Source organism: Melanaphis sacchari, unplaced genomic scaffold (genome assembly GCF_002803265.2).
Source record: "Melanaphis sacchari strain LSU unplaced genomic scaffold, SCAv2.0 Contig393_pilon_pilon, whole genome shotgun sequence".
In the NCBI taxonomy this organism is placed as follows: Eukaryota; Metazoa; Arthropoda; class Insecta; order Hemiptera; family Aphididae; genus Melanaphis; species Melanaphis sacchari.
In genome coordinates, this window is record NW_020271249.1 from 266,101 (window position 1) to 286,393 (window position 20,293).

Consider the following 20,293-nt stretch of genomic DNA (forward strand, 5'->3'; position numbering starts at 1 on the left):
CGATTTATAGTAGGTATACAATTTTATGTATATAAAAATTAAAATTAATGTACTTAGTACAACTATTTCTTACTTAAGCAAGCTATCAATTTATATGCAAAGAATATAATAATAATATTTTAATACTCATATATATGTAAAATGTAAGTACTAATTATATAGTAAAATAGTTTTGTCATCAGGATTATTATGAAATATTATTTATATTTTTGACTGACAATCAATTAAAAATTATTAATATCGGCTTACCCTTATCATCAGCAATAAACAAGTTTCTATAATATATACACATACGTATATACATAACTGTATTTTTGTTACTTTGTAAAAGTAAAAAAATAAACAAAATTTACATAAAATGTTGATATTTATTTTATAGTTTTCTATTACTTAGATAGTTATTATTAATTTACATATTGAATAAACATATGAATGCTGTAAACTGATTTAGAAATTTTGAATAAAAACTGAGTACCTATAGTTTTCCTAAACATACTATGACATTACAACCTGAAGTTCACAATTAATTTTTTTTTTAAATTAAAAAAGATAATATTAGTATATTCCGAGTATCGTAAATTATAAAGCTATAAGAGTATAACATTTGGCATAAAATCCGGATTGCACGTTTTTAAGGGTTTTAGAAGAAATAAATAGGGGAGAAAAGTTATTAAACTATTATAGAGTTATTTTTTCAAGTTTTAAAAATGTGATGTGTATCTAATAGGTTCCTATACTTGTGAATTGTAGAATGAGAATACCTTTTTATCACTCAGTCTCAGTTGTATTGTTTTTATTTTTAAGAATCATTTTATATTACCATATAGAGGGCACTAAGACGAAGGGACAATTCTCATAATATAAAGCCATAAACTTTTAACAATGTTTTGTTTTTAATTTTATTTGTTTGTGTACGAGTATAAGAATATAAGTATTCAAACAAAAGGTTAAACTATGTATATATACTTATATAATATATTATATACTATATTCGTGTATGTATGATCAATTAATATTCAAACTTTAATATTTTATGTTCCATCTATAATTTTGTACGTGATAAATAAGAATTAAAATCTCAACACTATTGTTATTTTTTTAATATAAGAAATTAAACACAATATATTATTTTTGACAATTTTGGTTCACTGTTTAAAGTTATACGTTATAAATTAAATATTTATAATTTTTAAAAATGATAATTATTTATTATTTAGAATCACAATATTACAATAGTAACTGTAAAATTCGTTTAAATTGTCTGGTATTTTTATCTCAACATTTTCTATCAAATTATTTATGACTAATGTATTTTACTAGTAAAAGGTATTATATAAAAGTACATTTAAAAATATATTTATCAACTTCGTCAACCATAATCAAGAGATTTAATATAAAAAATATAAAACTATAAATACATTTATAAATAATCACATGTTTTAAATGCTTATTATTTGTTTTGAAAACAAAATACGTGTTTTTGAGTATAAATCATTAATCAATAAATATTATTATTCTATATTATATTGGTATTACTATGACTTAGAGATTTTAATTTGCATTTATTTACTCGCAGTGTCGGTGTTGAACTCTTGGTATTAATTTGACTATATAACCTGAAATAGATGGCACTTAAAAGGGGAAAATATCAAAATGTATCTGTATAGAGGACGACTCTTAGCCCTCGGGACATCGAGGGCTGAAAAGAGTGCGACGAAACTACGTTAGTAAGGGGAAAATTTTTATTACTGCTACAATAATCGTGGTGCGATAATAATAATATTGTACTAATAAAAAGTGAAAAAATAATTTCAGAATGTGGTTGTAGTGGGAGGTTGGAGCAACACCGCATCGAGGGCGTGATTGAATTAGACATAAGGGGAAAATTTAGTTTTTTTTTTTTTTTTGCTGTTCGTGTACAATAATTATGGCGCGACGATAATAATATTGTACCGTCCGCTTCCCGTGGACGGTTAGTGGCGGGGCAACAAGGAAAAAACCGTTGCGGGCGCCAGCTGTGCCACGGTGCTCCCCTCCACCGCTGACATCAGACCCCACTGCTGGCAACACCGACACCGCGTGGTTCGCGGCGTACGTTCTCGAACGGACCGGCGCGAGGACCGCGTTCAACACCGCTCCACGGGACACAGACCAGTCGCGGCGGCCATTTGCGGATGCGTAGTCGGCGGTACCGGTTGTTCGTGTCGTGTTTGTACGTGCGTGTGCAGTCCTCGTCGAGTGCGACGCGAATATTCGCAATAAAATTTATATTATTTTTGTGTCGATATAAATGATAATATTATCAGTCGTTTTTGATAACGTGGAAGATTTTTGATTTCATCGCGCTGGTTAATGTGTTATACCGTCCGTTTTTCTCATCCGTACTATTGACCGATCTTCGGTCGACGACTATCTATAATATTATATCCGCTGTTTACATCGTTATCGTTGTTGTAACCCCCATAGAGGTATATTATGCGATTCTCGAAATTTTATTTTTGTATTTTATTAAAATTGATAACGGAAAATAAAATTTACTGTAACGTTTGATAATTCGCTTCGATTTGTGGCGGGTGTTTTCGGTCGAAACCGCCGACGGAATAGTGGTAATTTGTGTAAGAGTTATTTAAAAAAAAAAAAATTTTTTTACTTATCTCACGGGTGGCGTCACACGCACCCGCATTGTGCGCGTTTCCCACAACCGTGTGCCGGCATGAAGGAGGTGGTGTCCATTAACCCGTCGCCGCCGTCGCAGCCGCAGCTGATAAGGGCCAAACAACCTGGATACTTGGACCTGACGGCCGAACAGATAGACAGACTCATCAGTAAAGATCCCATTGACAAGGATTACGACGTAGAAACTGAACCATTTGCCAGGTAAAATATGAATTATATTTTAATTCCTATTAGTATTGTACACCGAGAACATATTTATTTTTTTTTGAGATTTTAATAATGCTGCGAAAACCCTGTAGGAAAGAAACATATCTAATACAATATAATGTCAGTTATCAGTCCATTTTATCTGTGGATCGCATATCATAAAAAAAAAAAAAATAGTACCTACTTATCACCGTCGATTGGGTGAGAACTGAAAAGTCAATTTTTTTTTGTACACGTGCGCGTTGCTACACATATGAAAACCCATTAACAATAGTCAATAATAAGTAACTGTCGTTTTTGGTAACTAGGAATGATTTACTATAAACCAATGTATATCGGATCATTATATATTATAATTTATAATATTTTCTCCGAGTGCATTACGCTTTGTTTCATAGTGTGAGGTATTTTTTCAATGATATAATATCTGCATAATATACATCATAATATTATAGCCTTGAACGTAGCGTTCCTTTTGTAAGATTAATGCGAATTTTTATTATTTATTATTTTTTTTACTATTCTAATATTGCGTGAGTGGATTCGAAATATACGCATATACTACACCTATGTGCGTTTTAGTGGTACTATACACGTTTGTAATAAAATTGATGAGGTTTAGCCCATTCATTCTACTGTACTGTATAAATAAAATGTGTACCTACTGCAACGCTACAACTGCTGTTGTACGTTATGCTTATGACTCATGCCGATTTACTCACACACTGGTCCGGCAGGTATAGCGCGGCGGCGGCGTGTCTTTATCGCGTTTGGGATAATATAATAGTGTAGGTATTACTACTACCTTCAGTGTTATTTATGTAGGAGGGGAGAAAAAACGGTTATTCTGACGATGAAATGTTGCACATTTTATCGCCGTAGCGTGCTCTACCTACGCGTCTTTAGGGTGGTTAATTAAAACCTCAGAATTCTAATTTTATTTAGGTAAATATGTATACAAAATACTCATAAGTATACATATACGTACGCTTATAAATATATATTTAAATATGGTTATACATTTTCGAATTCAATTTATGTTAAACTTGTTTGTTTTTTTCCGTCGGAATTTATATTTTATTTCATTGTATACGTATGTTATGTGTGTACTCGTATATTAAACGGCCCCTATAATTGGTACTCGTAAATCTTCTTCGGAATTTCTATATATTAACTGACGTTAAAAAAAAAAAAGGAATACAAGGGTGGGTGGCCGGCATGCGACCGTGAATGAGTTTGTATATAATAATAATGTAATACATTATATAAGATTCGATGTTTAAGTTCCGAATTAAAAGTCTGATGCTATTGGTATTTCTTATTGTTGTCAAGTGCTCGTGTGTAATAACGATTGTGGTAGGTACGTACCTAAGTGATCTATTAGTAGTAAGCATCCGTTCTACGTATTATGGAATAAAATGTTGCATTTAATTTTAATATAATAATGATGTATATTAGAAAATTTGATTTAAGATCAAACTTAAAATTTATAATAATAAAATTACTATTCATAAAATGATTACACACCACTATTTATTTGTATTTTATATCGGTGTGGCATAAGTGTATAATTTATAGTAAGTACAATAATATCAAAAATATTAATTGTAAGTAATAGCCAACTATATACATATATTAGGTATATATAGTTTACAATAATAAGTGTAACATAATCATAGTTTATATTGTTTATAATTTCTAGTTTTTAAGAATAAAATAAAACAATTATTAGTAGTTTATTAAATGATTATTTTATTTGACATTAACACGATAAATATATTTGTATAACGTCATGACTTTGGGTTAAAATTAGTCTTAATACAGTCATTGTTCTGGTTATTTTATATTATCACGATTTTGAACTTTTTGAATGGGTACTTATTTAAATGATATTTGAATAAAATCTACATTTAATGTATTTACTCAAATTTTCATCACGATTTTTCAATTATTTAGTATGCATTAAAATATATTTATACTAAAGCATACCTAATTTTAAAACAAAAAAAATAATAAGTTATTCGTGTTAACTATATTATTTAAAGATAGTGTAATATAAACAAGTGTTCCATTAGTTTTCACATTTTAAAATGACTTGTATGAGTATATAAAAGTTACATATTTTTATTTAATTGTTTGATTTCATTTATTAATGTTTTGACCTCTATGTATACTATCTATATGTCATTTCATTAAATTTCTAAATATCGATTGAAAAATCTTTTAATTTGTTTGTGAGTGCATAAAATGTTTTTTATTTCATGGTCAGTCATTCTGAATTGATATTTAAATTTGATCAATTTATAGCATTGAAACAAACTATTGACTAACACTGATTGTAAGTGCACTATTAATTACTAAGGATACGCGTTGTAACTAGGTAGGCACAATATATAATTAGATATTGGTTTTGTTTTTTTAAATAATTATGCTTGCTTTATAGTTGAAAACCATGAACTGCTGTAAAAGCAGCTTATAAGTAATTTTTGTTACCTACTGTTTGTTATCCACGCGGGAATACAAATAAGTACGTTCAGTGTATTTAGACGTTGGTCGTATGAAGGTAGTTCTTTGAATATACGAGCTTTGTCATTTTATTTTATTTTATACAGGTAGGTATCTACGTTTACCACTGCAGAAATTATACTATTAATGATCATCCTATTATTTAACGCACTTATATTTGTGATGTAAAAATTAAAAACATTTGTTTTCACTCTGTATGAGCCATCATATGCACATTATATTGTATAGGTACCACACGAGCAGACAAGTATTTTTTTTCCAAACAATAATAGTATCGATTGGATTCGTGCGGCGTGTATCTTGCGTCGCATAGCGTCCGTCCTTGGCAAGGTCGCCGCTGTGCACACCGAGTTGGAGGAGGACACCCCGGCGCGGGCGCACTCCGCCACGGATGCCGTTCGATCCTCCCGACAGACGCCGCTTTAGTAGCTATAATTGCATTGCAAATTATTTTCTGCCAACTCTTCGTGTCGCCGTTGGTGGGAGAGATGTGTACGATGGAATGCCATCCGTCGTTGTGTGTATTTATTTGTGCGTGTCTGTTCGTATATTTGTACTAAGTGTGTGTACGAGCATATTTGTTTGTGTGTACGTGTGCGTGTTTTCTACGCGCAGATCGACTTAGCGACACGAGGAATGCGGTCCGCTCGGTGAAAGCACACGCACTGCGCGTATATATTAATATTATATGCATCTTGTAGACAAGAAAAAAAAGGGAAGAAAAAAACTGGATGTTATAACGACTTCGTTTCACCGTCTTTGAACCTTCCTCCCATCACAGCTCCGTGGATCCGTCCTAAGGCATTCGCGAATTATTATAAGTACCTACTCTCGGTCTACCTATAAATATATCAATATCTATTTATAATTAGGTTGGATCATCAGTTTTTGTTAACTTATTATTTTTCCATCTGAAATCTAACCTGAATATCATCGTCTTTGTGCGATTTTTGAAACTGCCTTGGCGCCATCCATTTGGAATTGTATGTAATTATGAACTGTGAATTCAACAACGACAATCCCTGTGGATAGATAATGTATTATACGTGTAAAATATGTGAATTTACTTGTTACATTTATATATCTACTAAATGCATTGTAGTCTATATTACAGTGATGATCGGAATGAGTTTCAAAATAAACGTAGTTATGCAATTACTGTGGCGTCATGTTAAACATTTAATTAGTTGCCTTATAACTCATTGTTGTATAAAATATATCTATAGTGCGTTGTTGGTACTATTATACTATACACGCTTACATTATTATACCTATTATTATTTGGTCTCAAAGTTGCATAATTCGCATTCTTTGTCAACAACATAATAATATGATCTGTCAAGTTTTTGGAAGATTCCCAATTCTGATGGTGTATTTGATTAAATAAAAACGTTGCACTACCTTCACTGCAATTGACAACACTAAAATCGGTGTGACTTTCTAAAATCTCTTTCGAGACCGCATTCTGTTTTTATTCACGTATTAATGCATTTTGTGGCCGCAGGGTCATCATTTTATTGATCTTGTAAATAAATTTAAAATTTACCTATTTTTTGCGATATTATTAGTTTTATTAGTTGATCGTTTTTGAATAATTATTCAAGTATAAAAAAAAATACGTTATTGGTTTTTTTTAATAGTCCATTATGTATCAATATATATTTAATTAAATTTAATTAAATTTTAAATAGTTTATAATGTATATATTATATTTACCTACTAATATATAAACTTAAACATTATCCTAAGATAAATTAAAAATATTTATAGGGTAAAAATATATAGGTAGTTTTAACGTTTTATAAATAGGTTCATCAATTAAATGAATTTAGTATATAGGTATTTTAGGTTCTTACAAGAAAAATAACAGTATTGTAATAGAAAATCTTTCCTTCTATCAATCAAAAGTAATAAACGAGGTAATAAATATTATTTTTTATAAAAAATGATAATACAATTTACCATCAGTTCATCGTCATATTATTGTATTTAAACGCTTTTTTTTCCTCGTTAGTTAAACTCCTATCACTTGGACTTGATTAAACTCTTTAAAGTTATTATTTATTCGAGTAATAAAATATTACTGGTATCATTATATGAAAAGATCCATGTTCTATAAATTGTTTTGTCATCAATTGTGCCCAGAGATCAGCTAGTAGTTTCGCCAATTATTAATTATACTTTGTGCTCTATTAAAGTATATTTTCTTTCTGCCGGATACAACAGTACATGCAACTACCACTTATAATGCTTTTGGATTTGTGTTGTTGGTAAATTTCCTTGGTATTTTCGTTCAAATTAAACTGTAGGTACAGTTATATCTAACGAAACGCTATTGTAAAATTATGTATAGGCCCGCGGTGTACTTGAATAATACAGAAACCCGCTTTCAAAAACCACGACTTCCGGTCAACATTTGACGCCGCCGGCCAGCGCAGTTAGCCAGGACATCAAACAGCAACCTGTGCAACAGCGTGCACTTTTATCTTGTTTTAAACTCGTTTTCTTATGCTGATAAGTGATTATTATATGAAATTTCCTTTGATAGACTGATATTTTACTTTGTACTTTACATATTACAAATATTATTTCTAAAACGATAATAACTATCAATTTTGAATGTGTGCCTGCAGTATGCATTTTAGTGTCTATACTAGAAAATCCAGCGATGATGTAGGCAATTCATTCATGACCTTGTTGACTCCCCTTCGTGGCATTTCCGGTAAACAGAATTTCAGCAGATGTTAACTTAGAAGTTTTTTTAAGCGATGACTCTCGTCCCCATATAACATGTATAGATAATAACATATTATTATGCGAATTGTCACAAGATGAATAGAAAAAAAAATAGTTATGTAGGTATTTAAAACAATAATATATTTTTATTTAAGTTGCTTATCATCGAATTCTCAAGTTTTTCTTGTATGACCTAGAATAATTAAACGATAACGTTTGCACAAAAATAATTTTAGTTAATGACTATTAATTTTCTCTATGTGTATGTTGCGGTTATAATAATTATATAATGTTGTATACATATAATTTACTCCTAAATATAATATTATAATATTAATATAATATAATATTAGTGTATTTTATTCTCATAAGTTTCTGAAAATAGTTGAATATAATATTATTGTACATGTATATTATTATAATAAATTATATTGTTTAAATTTATTAATAATTAGTCCTTCTTGGTGTGATATCGTTTCTGTAACCACTATTGCTATCTTCTTAACATTAAGATAACGGATATATTACACGTATTTTATTTTTAGTGTCCTAGTTTCGCACATTTATATTTATCATTTTATGTACACGAGTTTTTTTTTTGACGCAAATCAGCTGCGTCCCCGTTAAATTGATACGGTTGACAACAGATGATAAATCCATTTTGAGTCTGTATCCAATTAGGTAGATAATAAGATGTGGCTATAGCCTATAGGAAACCCGGTATAATCTGTATATTTGAGTAATACGGTTTTGTGATAGAATAAGGTCATTTTTGTTATCAATTAATCGTAGAGAATTAATTAGGGTAATTATAATGCAGATTATAAAAATTAAGTACATATTATATAGTTTTTACAAGTTACATATATTTACTGTTGTTTAATTCATAAAAACCAAATGTGTTACTTTAATAATCAATAATATTTCCTAAAATAATATATATGATATTTTTACCCTTTATCTATAATCTGCAGATATGGGAAAATCGGAGGCTTACAATTTTTAAAACTGGTGAGAGTTACTTAATATTTACTTATAAATGTAATTAGTTATTCTGATTTTTATGCTATTCTGTTATGAGTTTTTGCTTAGTTAATATTTAAAAATAATCATTGTATCAATATGGGAATTATATCGTTTAAATAATAATATAAAATTGTATTAATGATGAACATAATATTTATTTGTTTATCATACTTTCTTAAGCTATTAAAATAATTAAATAATTATGTACTAATGTAATTTGTAGAATTTACGTTGTATGATTATCCAGAGGTTATTCTAAAAACTGTTTAGTTTTTGTTAATCAAAATGTTTACGCTTATGTATAAAGTCTGTACTTAGGGTACAGATAAACTTAGGACGTTATAAATGAATTAAAATCTATATAATATGTTCAAATATGTATTATGTGTAGAGGTACGGTTTTATATTGATCAGTTTATAATACTATAATATTTTTTCAAATTATGTTTAATTTTTTATCATATTGTTGTGTGAAAATGTGAAATATTATACAATTTTTGTTACTCTAATATAATTTAAATATCAACGAATACCATAAGTTACCACGAGCTCTTTAAATGACAATTATTTAAAATATCTATTGAAATATTGCATGAAAATAAAATTTCCCTAGTTAGATAGGTTAACTTGTCACACGCATTTAAAACGTATCTATAGAGTTGGAGGTGTTCATAAAATAAAATAATGTTGAAACTTGCAGTATAGGTCCTAATTCGTCTATTATCATTTGTATATTATTTATTTCGTTTTATTCGTCCTACGCATTTTTCTAACTGTTAAAATAGCCCCGAGAAGGATTGTTTTATTAATATGTTTTATAGTATTGTCTAAAACCGTTTATCTATTGATCCTCACAGTGTATACCGAGATGTATAAATATGTAAGTATATAGTTATATAAAATATTTTTCATCTCTAATATTTTAGAACAGGTTTTGGGTTCATGTTTAAGCGTTTTTATCCTTTTATCAATGCAACGGCCTTGCTTTATATATATATGTTAGCTCGTGTTTATATATTACTGTTTAAACTTACTGATCAACAATCATTATCCGATCATTTGTCTCATAATTGTGTGTGCGTCTGCGTGGAAAAAAATACCGTTCTCTGGCCTGTTGAATTGCCATTTTCTTATAGTCCTTTTGTTTGGCAACGGTGATAGAAATAATTAAGAACACCCAAGAAAAGATGTACATTTTGTAACATGTCCGTGATACAGAAATAGTTTATATTTCTTTAAAATAAAGATAAAGGGTTGGTTACTATTGTAACAATTAAAAAAAATACTAATTTACGCACAGAATATTAAATACAAGACATTTTGTAGAGGCCAGTTTTTATCAATTACGAATAAATGACTATTATTACATTACTATTAAAACGGATGTTTCGTTGACATAAGTATTGGAAATGTGGTTAAAAATATTTAAATTTTACTTTTTATTTCAAAAGAAGTTAGTGAGCGTTTTTGCTGTTAATAGAATATCTCAACGAAATTACGAAATGAAAATTTATTACGAATAGTTTATAAAGCAAAATCTAGACACTTATTTTATGATATCATTTAGTAGAGTTAGTCATGCAAATAATTTTTAGGTAAAATAACTGAATTAAAAATAAAAATAATTTTTAAAATTCAAAACCAAGTGACTCCTATGTTTAGTGTTAATATGTACCTATAGATAGTGTGTATAATATAAAAGTATATTAGGTAGATATATTACATTTTACTTACACATGTTAAACTGTGTTTAAAAACAGTTAAAATCCCATGTGTCTCCGCCCCGCTATCGTTGATGGACGGTAGAAAAATTCGTGAATCGTGCCAAGGAATCCAGTGTATTTTCGACCGTGACGGTCATTATCCCACACCTCTTAGAGGAGTATACGTATAAAGAGAAGAGGTCACTGGAGAACTGTTCCTTATCCTACGAACTTATAATTCTCTGCCCACGCAACTGGTGTCCGTACAAGCACTGTAATAATTTTGAATGACAAATATTTAACCTATTATTAATATAGGTATTTAGTGCTATTGTATAGTCTTATAACGTACACAATATATTATCATATTATAGATTTAAAACGCAGAATAATAGAATAAAAAAATGTCTTGTTTTGTATCTATTCTCACATTTGTAAACTGAATAATATTACATCAATGTCGATTTTTTGTGGTTAAAATTAAATAGTGCAATTATTATTTTGATTTCTATAGTATGTTGAATCATAATAATTATATTAATATTAATAATAATAATAATGATAATAATTCAATTAAAAACGAAGTAGATATGTTTTCGATGCTCTATAGTCGTATTTAAATGTATAATGTGCCTATAATTTCCTAGTTTCATTACACAAAACTTAGATTAGTCAATTTTTATTATACAACTCGTTCTTTTTCTTGTCTTTGCACTATTATTTTCTTTTTCATATGCTTTTTAAACTAGGAATATTAAGCTAATATTAAATTGATGTAATGAGGGCAAATTTTCATTAAAGGAGACTTGACTTTTTATAACCTTGAATATTGTTGAGAGATTTTGTAAAATATTAATTTGTCATACAATAAGTATCTACTTAACGTCATTGTGCTGCATGTATATGTATATAGATACATTTTTAATGCTCTGACAAAATTGGATTAACTAATAGTTAGTAGTTACGTTTTAAAATCCGCTTAAACTACATAGAAATAATTCGTGTTATTCAAATTGACAGTTATAGTTGTAGTAGTAGACAGTCATAGTAGTAATAATAATAATAATACATAATAGTTGTAGACTGTGTTAAACACGCGTGTCGACAAATCCGTCTAAACTTATTTATTTTAACCGTCCAAAACGACTTTATTTCCTTCTCTTAAATTAAAACTTTTAAATATTTTATACATGGGTCATAGGTTTACTGTTTTTGGAAATATTTCGGTATAATTACTGTTTACCTTGTTTGAATCATTATACAAATCACAAATCTCGCAAAACCGCAAAATCGACCATTATGTTTACTGTTTTATTTTTGTATATATTATATTCTTATAATAAGTAGTTTTTTTTCTGTTTATCATCGTTTTTTTTATTGGTGACGTCAAAAATGTATGGTTAAGGATTGAGTAGGAAAAATATTATTCAGAAAAATGTCGATGATTCGTTTTATGTCTAGTTAAAACCTCATATAATTGTTATCGTTAATTATTATTATAATGTTGACATTTTGAATTAATTATGTTATTGATAACTGTACGTGGGATTTTTTAGAGTTCATTAGTTTTTGATGCTAACAGTATAAAAGTAAATTTTAAATAAAAACTAAATTGTATACATTTTTTATTAGTATTGGAATTGAAGAAACCAGTGCTATACGATTCAGAATGTTTTAAGTTTTTGATAACACAATTGGGAACAATTATTGGTAAATTAAAGAAATCATGTATTTTACCTGAAAATTAAATTTTTGTAGACGACTTTTTGAGCAACGTAGTCAAATATAATTTTAATATTGTTGTTGGTATAGAGCGTATTGTAATAAGTTTTATTAAAACTTAGGACTAATGATTTTATAGTATGCAATCTCTAACACGTTTAGTTATAATTTCAGTATTGAAGGAAATTAAAACACAAATTTTAATATTTACCAAAAGTAAAAATCTAAATTGCTTTATTTGTGATTATTATTTATTCGTTTGCTAATTATTTTCGGTTAGATAAATAACCAAATACAATATATGAATTTTATTTCGAAATTACTATTGCGTGTCGCGAAGCCTTAAGGAATTTATCATCAAATATTAAACAATATCGATTAAAAGAAAAATTTTATAGAAATATATGTAAAACTTTTAATTATTTGTTCTGGCAAATCGTGTTATATGTGTAGGTACGCATAGCTTAGTCAATATTGAAAAGATATATCTACCAATATTGGAAGTATTAATATATTTATTATGACTTTAGTAGCGCGTTTAAATTTGAAAATAATAATTCAAATTGAAAACGTATTGTAATACAGTGACTTTTGAAATTGTATAATAATTCATTATATTTGCGGGTTTATAGATATTTCTACGTCCCACAGATTGTCACATAAATCGTTTTGGACCTTACCACCTACCATAACTGTTATTACTGTAGTAACGGTGAGTCGGTGGTCACCTGCTGATTACTAGAAGAACCGAAGGGAACGTTATGATTATAATAACCGATGACCTCCATATAAGGTTCGTGTAACCCGAATACATACATATTCGGGTTACAAACTGTGTGGTCAAAGATGTACCGACGCAAATTATGTTTTTCTCCAATAGTCCACCATTTCGACCACTACTACCCGTATATCCACTCAACGGGTAAAAAAACCCGTATAACCTGGGTGTTTAAAACACACGACCAAAATAATAATAATAAAAGATATTAATTTACCTAACCGGTTTTCATGTGCCGAAGACCTCCTATAGTATATACGATTATAAACATATCGCTTCGTCAATGCTAACTCATCAAAGCTGTAACAGATATAATAAAACACAGGAACTTGTGATCTCACTTCTCCACAATATCGCCATTATAAATCCTGCTATCATATAATATACGCTTAAGTCTTTAAACATTATGAAAAATATAAATAAAGTGCAACAGTATCTATACATTTTATAATAAATAGGTACCCAAGTAGTATTTATCACGTACGAAATGAAATCTCATTAATTCGGATCGCTATTAGGTAATTGATAATGTGAAAAGAAATCATTGCACAGGTGTGCGAAATGAGTCACCATAGTAGATATGCCGAACTTAATTTCGTATTCTTCTCAAAGTCACAGCGCGGGTCTTTTGAAAATCGTTTCGCATTCAGTTCAGTACCGCCTTGAGTAAAGTCGTTGCCAAAAAAAAAAAAACATGAAAAATCAGTTGACATACATTTATTGTTGGGGCATGTGGTATAACATAAAATTTAAAACTTGTAATCGCCGGAAATTCATGTTTGAGTCATTATTTACATGAGAAAATGCAAAACTGTTATTTATAATTCATAGACAGTTCTTCTACATACTTCTTCCTAGCCATCATTATGTAATTTTTAGTACCTACGTATTTTTGTCTTTGATATGAATTCTTGATTTTTGTTTAAGTTGAAGTGGGTTAAATATGTAAGCATATATATTTATTTATTTAGCTTAACTAAAAAGATACTTTCTCTTGGTTACTAGGTGTACTTTTATAATCTTGTATGTAATTTTATTGGTAATAATACTTGATTAAAATTTATATATGTATATAGATATATAATAATGCAAAACTTTGAATTATGAATGAAAATTTATAGATAATGGATTTAAATTTATTAATGTTTTTATTTTCTACTTATTAGTATATAAAGATCTAATAAATATTTAGGAAAGTATTTAGTACCTACTTAAAGCATTTATCTCTAAAAGAAAAAACCATATACTGACACATGAATATATGATACGGCTTACTTATATCAACCGTTATAAATTTGAAATTAATAGTTAATGGATTTTACATTAAGTAAAATAATTATGAACTATTCCATTAATAATATATTACTGGGAATTTATATTGATGATTTTCGACTTGTTTTCAAGAGTAATTGTGTTTAGGTATCATTAATTTGTGTAACCGGTTCAATACATTGAAACATAAAAGAAAAATATCAAAAACTTAATGATTTGCAATTAGCTCGTATAAAAACAGTCAACTAAACGTTGTGTTTAAAATGAAAATCGTGGTTTGAAAACTGGATAATCTGCATTTCTCTTGGTACAGAATTTATAGTTTCGATTAATATGAATTATTATTTGTATGTTGTTCATTTCGTTTTCTAATCAAATTTATCCTTTGGAATAATATGCTTTGAACTATAATATTATATTAGATATATATTACAGTTTTTTTAAATCCACTGAAATCTATAAACTCTTTTAAGGAACTTAAGTGATTTTTGTAAAAAAAATAATTTGCAACTCATATCATACTTTATATCATGGTTCTGCTATTGTAATATTTCACACTACAATATTTTTCATAATAATAATATCAATGATTTAATTACGGTCCACACTGAACAAAACGATTGTTTTATTATACTTATTATTATACAGAATTAATAGTAAACATGTGTCGTAATAATTAGAAATTGCTATCGAAAATAAAACTCATGGGTTAAATCTTCTTAATCGTTGTTACGGAATAATAGTACGTATAATAGTAATGTCGTGGCCGCGTGACACGGTCGGTCGATCTCGAGCTGTTCTATCTTCGCTGTCTTGTACATATAATATACTGCATATTATATTCAGGATAATTATACTTCGTATATATATTATATGATTTTTCGTTATCGCGCAACGACCAGTCTGTACCTTAAAAATAACGGTAAATTATTTTTCTACTGGGTTTAATTAATAAACGAAATTTCATAACGTACACTACATACATGTGTTTGATGATCATAGTATATATTAATAATATATGTGATGTATGTACCATCCTCTTTTTCCGACACTGCAAATGCTATGTGCTGTATAGGGGTAAATCCGATAGGCTTATACTATCAATATCATCGTTGTACTAGGATTTTATACACGAGAAGAGACTCCGTTATATGTCGTGGATGTGTGCAAGCTAAGCTATAGGTGCATAGTATAAAATGTATGGTCGAGAGGTCAACGAGGAGGGGATGAAGAGAAGAGAAAAACTTAGTATCGTGTATAGCTAATTTCAGTCACGGCGAACATGGTTAACTATATATATATATACTGCCAGTTCGAAGTGATTTATGTATTGCTTGTGTGTGGACCGGACGTAGTAACAATGGTGCATGAGAAAAAAAAAATCATAATGCAGAGGAATATACAGCGTGATTACGACGACTGTACTGTTTTTGCAACAAGAGGCGGGAGAGACGCTCCAGATTTACTTTTTTGATACACGTGCATGCACTATAAGATAAATTATGAACTTGTTGTATCATAAAAAGTAAGCAAGCTACTGTGTTTACTGTTTAGTATGATAAAATTAATTATAACAATTGAGTATAATATAAAATTGAGGTGTTAATTTAAACGTTAACCACAATAACTGTAAATATGAAATTAAAATGTTTTCTACTACTTACACACACACACACACACACATATATATAATATTATATTATACAGAAATCTTATATAGTATTAATTGATTTATGTATAATTTAAGAAACTTATTTTTAAATCATTTTACCAAGTTTTAAAACAATTTTTTTTGAAATAGGTATAAAATTGAATATAGTATCAGTTATTACTTATTATCATTATGTATGAAATAATAAAAAATGATTAACGTTTTAAATTAAAATAATATTGGTGTGTTTATTACTTATTTCTAAATTAATTAGGTATAAAAAAGTATTAAATTAGAAATAAGAAAAGACAGTCTGGTAGTTTTGACTTCTAAAGTATAATTGTGTACAATAAATACAAATTACAAAAGATTAATTTGATAAATGCATATTATGCTCAATGTATATTTTAAAATAGCGTATAGATTTAAAGATAAATTATAATTTATTTAAGTAGGTTTAATGAAAATTATAAGGCTTATATATACTTTTTTTAACGTATTTCTTTTTGCTACCACTCAATCGACCTCTTCCAATCAACGTTCATTAAAACTGTTGCCTTCAATATGTAAAAACAATGGTAGTGACCTTGGCAATAAAGACAATATCATGTTTTAAATAGGTAGCGCCTATTTGGTTCAAAATACGTAATTTACTTGGTAGCCCACTCAAAAAATATGATTAATGATTCATTTGTTATGTATGGAGGTGTTTGTTTTGGGGATACTCTGTACACAATTTGCATGCATTGTGTTCAAAGTGAAATTATGCGAATTGTACATCGTTTTAATCGTAAAGTATCACAGACTGAACGAAAAAAATACGAATTATTTTAGAAACCATTTTCGTTTATACAAGCAGCTGCCTAAACTAAATTCTTGTATTTTTTTTCCGCTGACCATAAACCTAAGGGCATTGGTAATAAACTAATAATCAACCTCTTAAAGAACGTTTTCAGCGTTATATGCGCGTACACCCAGCTAATATATCATATTATATTAGTTATAAACATATTGTAGTAACAACTATTTTTTTTCGGCAGTTAAGAATCGTGATGGACACAGATACTTCTGATTAACCTAAAAATGTGGGTCATATGCTTATAGCCCTCCGGGTACAGACTAAAATTCGCTATAGATATATATTGGAAATGAAATCCTTTCTCGTTAAATTTCAACTATGGAATTCATAGATTATCATTTATCACCTTTCATGTCATTAACCTTACTTTTGGGTTATCGGAAGTTGTTTCACATTCATTTTTAGTGAATTAAAATTTGTTTTGGTACCATATTTTTATTATTAAAAAAGCACGATTAGGTTTGTTTGTTAAAAACAATGTTTTTTGAGCATTTTTAGCATTTTAACGGGTTTCATAATTTTTAGGGCATTTTTTAATGTCTTAGGATATTTTTGACCTATTCCTCATATTTTGACTAAAAAAATTAACTTGATTGAAACATAAATACTTAACACTCTCTTTTCTATAGATCAACATACATTTATTTAAAACCTATTGTTATATACGTCAAACCAGTTTCTAGCGATTGCCATATTTAACGATTTATTGTGGTTAACTGATTCAAGAATTGGTAGTTTCAACGTGGGTACAATGGTATAGGTCAAAGAATCTGCTGCGCTTACCAAAAGGCATTAAAATAAATGCTTAAATTTTTAACAAGCGATACTTTCAAACTATTGATTTTTAGTTATTTTAAAATATGATTTGCGATCGATACTCTATATCATTAATGATGATCGACGTAAACGAGTATGGCGTAGTTCTTCAATTATTAGTAGTGAAATTTATCAAGTCTGGTTATGCGATGTGTTTTTACAACAATATCACACTTCAAATTGTCCGCTGGTTAATTTAAGCCAATGGCTGTCAAAGAAACTAAAATTAAATTCATATTTATTATCAACGTGTAATAATATAATAATTTACTAAATATATAGTACATATACATAATCTATATAATCTGTTTATAAAATCGTTTGTCAATGACAATCATCGTAAATGCAAATATTGTGTATCACAATTCGAGGAAAACGATTCCTAAGAAAATGTCTAAAAACTTTTTAAAATATGTCATTTTAATTTTAAACAAATAGGTGTGTTATATTCAGCACTTATTTAATACATTTTCCAGTAAGTATATGTTTAACAAACATTAATTATTTTAATAATATTAGTGCTCCGTTAATTGAAAATAGTTTGGTTTTATTTCAAATAAAAATTGTTTCATATGCATTTAATTTGTTACGATTTTTTAATAAAATTAATTATAAAAAAAAATGGAACTATACAACTACGCTATCCTGATCTATTATCCTGTAGGCTTTTGTCAAAAAGAATATTTGTTTTGAATATCGAAGATGAATTATATATTTATATACATATACATATATTTAATAATTTTTGTATTTTTTTTATTTTGCAGTAGCAGTAGGTCGTCAGTCAATTGTACTAAAGATTACAAACTCGTTTTTGCAAGATTTTTCAGTTAATTTCGAACGAAGTTGATATCGTTGTTATTTAATTGACACAAAACTGAAGTAATGTGGATATCGCGGCAAACTTTCATAATTGACTGATGTCTTATTTTAATCTAAAAAATAAATAAATTTTTTATTTATTTTTAGTCTGATATCCGACCACTTTACCATTTTATTTTTTGTATATGCACATTGTATTTATAACAACCATAACTTCGAAACGAATGCCTATTCTAGACGTGTAAATATATTCATTTTTTCCTTACATGTCACAATAATATTGTTCGGCGGTTCTACAATTTAAGTCTATCGTTTAAGTCATATATACACACATATATTATATACATAATACGTGTGCATTATATAAGCGTCTCATGACAACGGCCGTCGTCAGCAGAAACTAACAAATCTCCCGCAGGGCTCTGCCAGGTCTATTCTAGTCACAATCTGGTCGTAGCTGTAGGGGGTAGCCACACCGCATAAAGGGATGCTGCGGAATTCCGTTGTTGTATGTATGAGATTTTTCTGAAAAATAAGGGATTCAATTCTGTAGATGTGTGTATGTTATAGGAACACGTCGACCGCCTATATTATATAACCACCCACGGGGTGGTCGGCAGTCGACCTATTGAAAATAGTTAATACACGCCACACTGCGATGTGACTGTCATAGAGCTATCCGTCTTTCCAGACAATATGTTTTGTTCTTTGACGCTGTCGGTACGCGTGTTTTGTTGATTTTGTCCTTTTCTACGTAAAAATTTAGAACCGAATAAATCATTGAAAACAACAATCAACGTTTGTTGACTTAATATATTTTTTTTTCATGAATACTGTAGATCCGTAAATTTGAACCATATTTATTTATGTATAAAATGTATTGTTGGTTTTGGCTTTATGTTTTTTATGATATTTCATTATTGATTTTATGATTAATTTAAGTTTTTGTTTCATTCGATTTTTTTTTATTAAGGTTAAGCAATAATTTAATTTGCGTTATATTTGTTATTACTTATAAGATTACCACCTGTATGTTAGACACTTAAATAGGTAGTCATATTATAAATTTTATTCTTTATCTGAATATTATATTCTGTATGTATATTAGTTAATGCTTTATTATTAACTGGAGATCTAAACTATTTCATAGTATATAGGTATTGGAGGTATTCACGATAATGTAGTTAGACATAGGTATATGTTTATCGGTATCGACCTGTATGCAAGTTTTTTTTCTATAAAAGTATATTTTATATCTTAATAAGATTTTCAATTATTTTATATGCTTAAGAAATAGTATTTTTTTATATGACTTAATATTTATTAATAGTCTATTTAAGTCAAAAATATGTTTTGAAAAATACAAAATTAATATGAATGTTCGCTCTATTTTATTGTCTATTTTGTGTATATAGACTATAAGTCTTACATTACAAAGATTTAAATTTTGTCTTTCTATTACATCAAATTGTTCGATTTTAAAAGAGTTTTAAATCTTT

At 28.4% G+C, this 20,293-nt stretch overlaps 1 protein-coding gene across 1 annotated transcript in view; it reads left to right on the forward strand.

Annotated features, from left to right (window-relative positions):
• The first annotated feature begins 2,096 nt into the window (after window positions 1–2,096).
• The window catches only part of LOC112597174 (death-associated protein kinase related-like), a 53,385-nt gene continuing 35,188 nt past the window's right edge, over window positions 2,097–20,293 (forward strand). Inside the window, 1 exon segment of the mRNA XM_025343112.1 lies at window positions 2,097–2,877. Coding sequence (XP_025198897.1) covers window positions 2,714–2,877 — 164 coding nt within the window. The 5' untranslated portion in view covers window positions 2,097–2,713.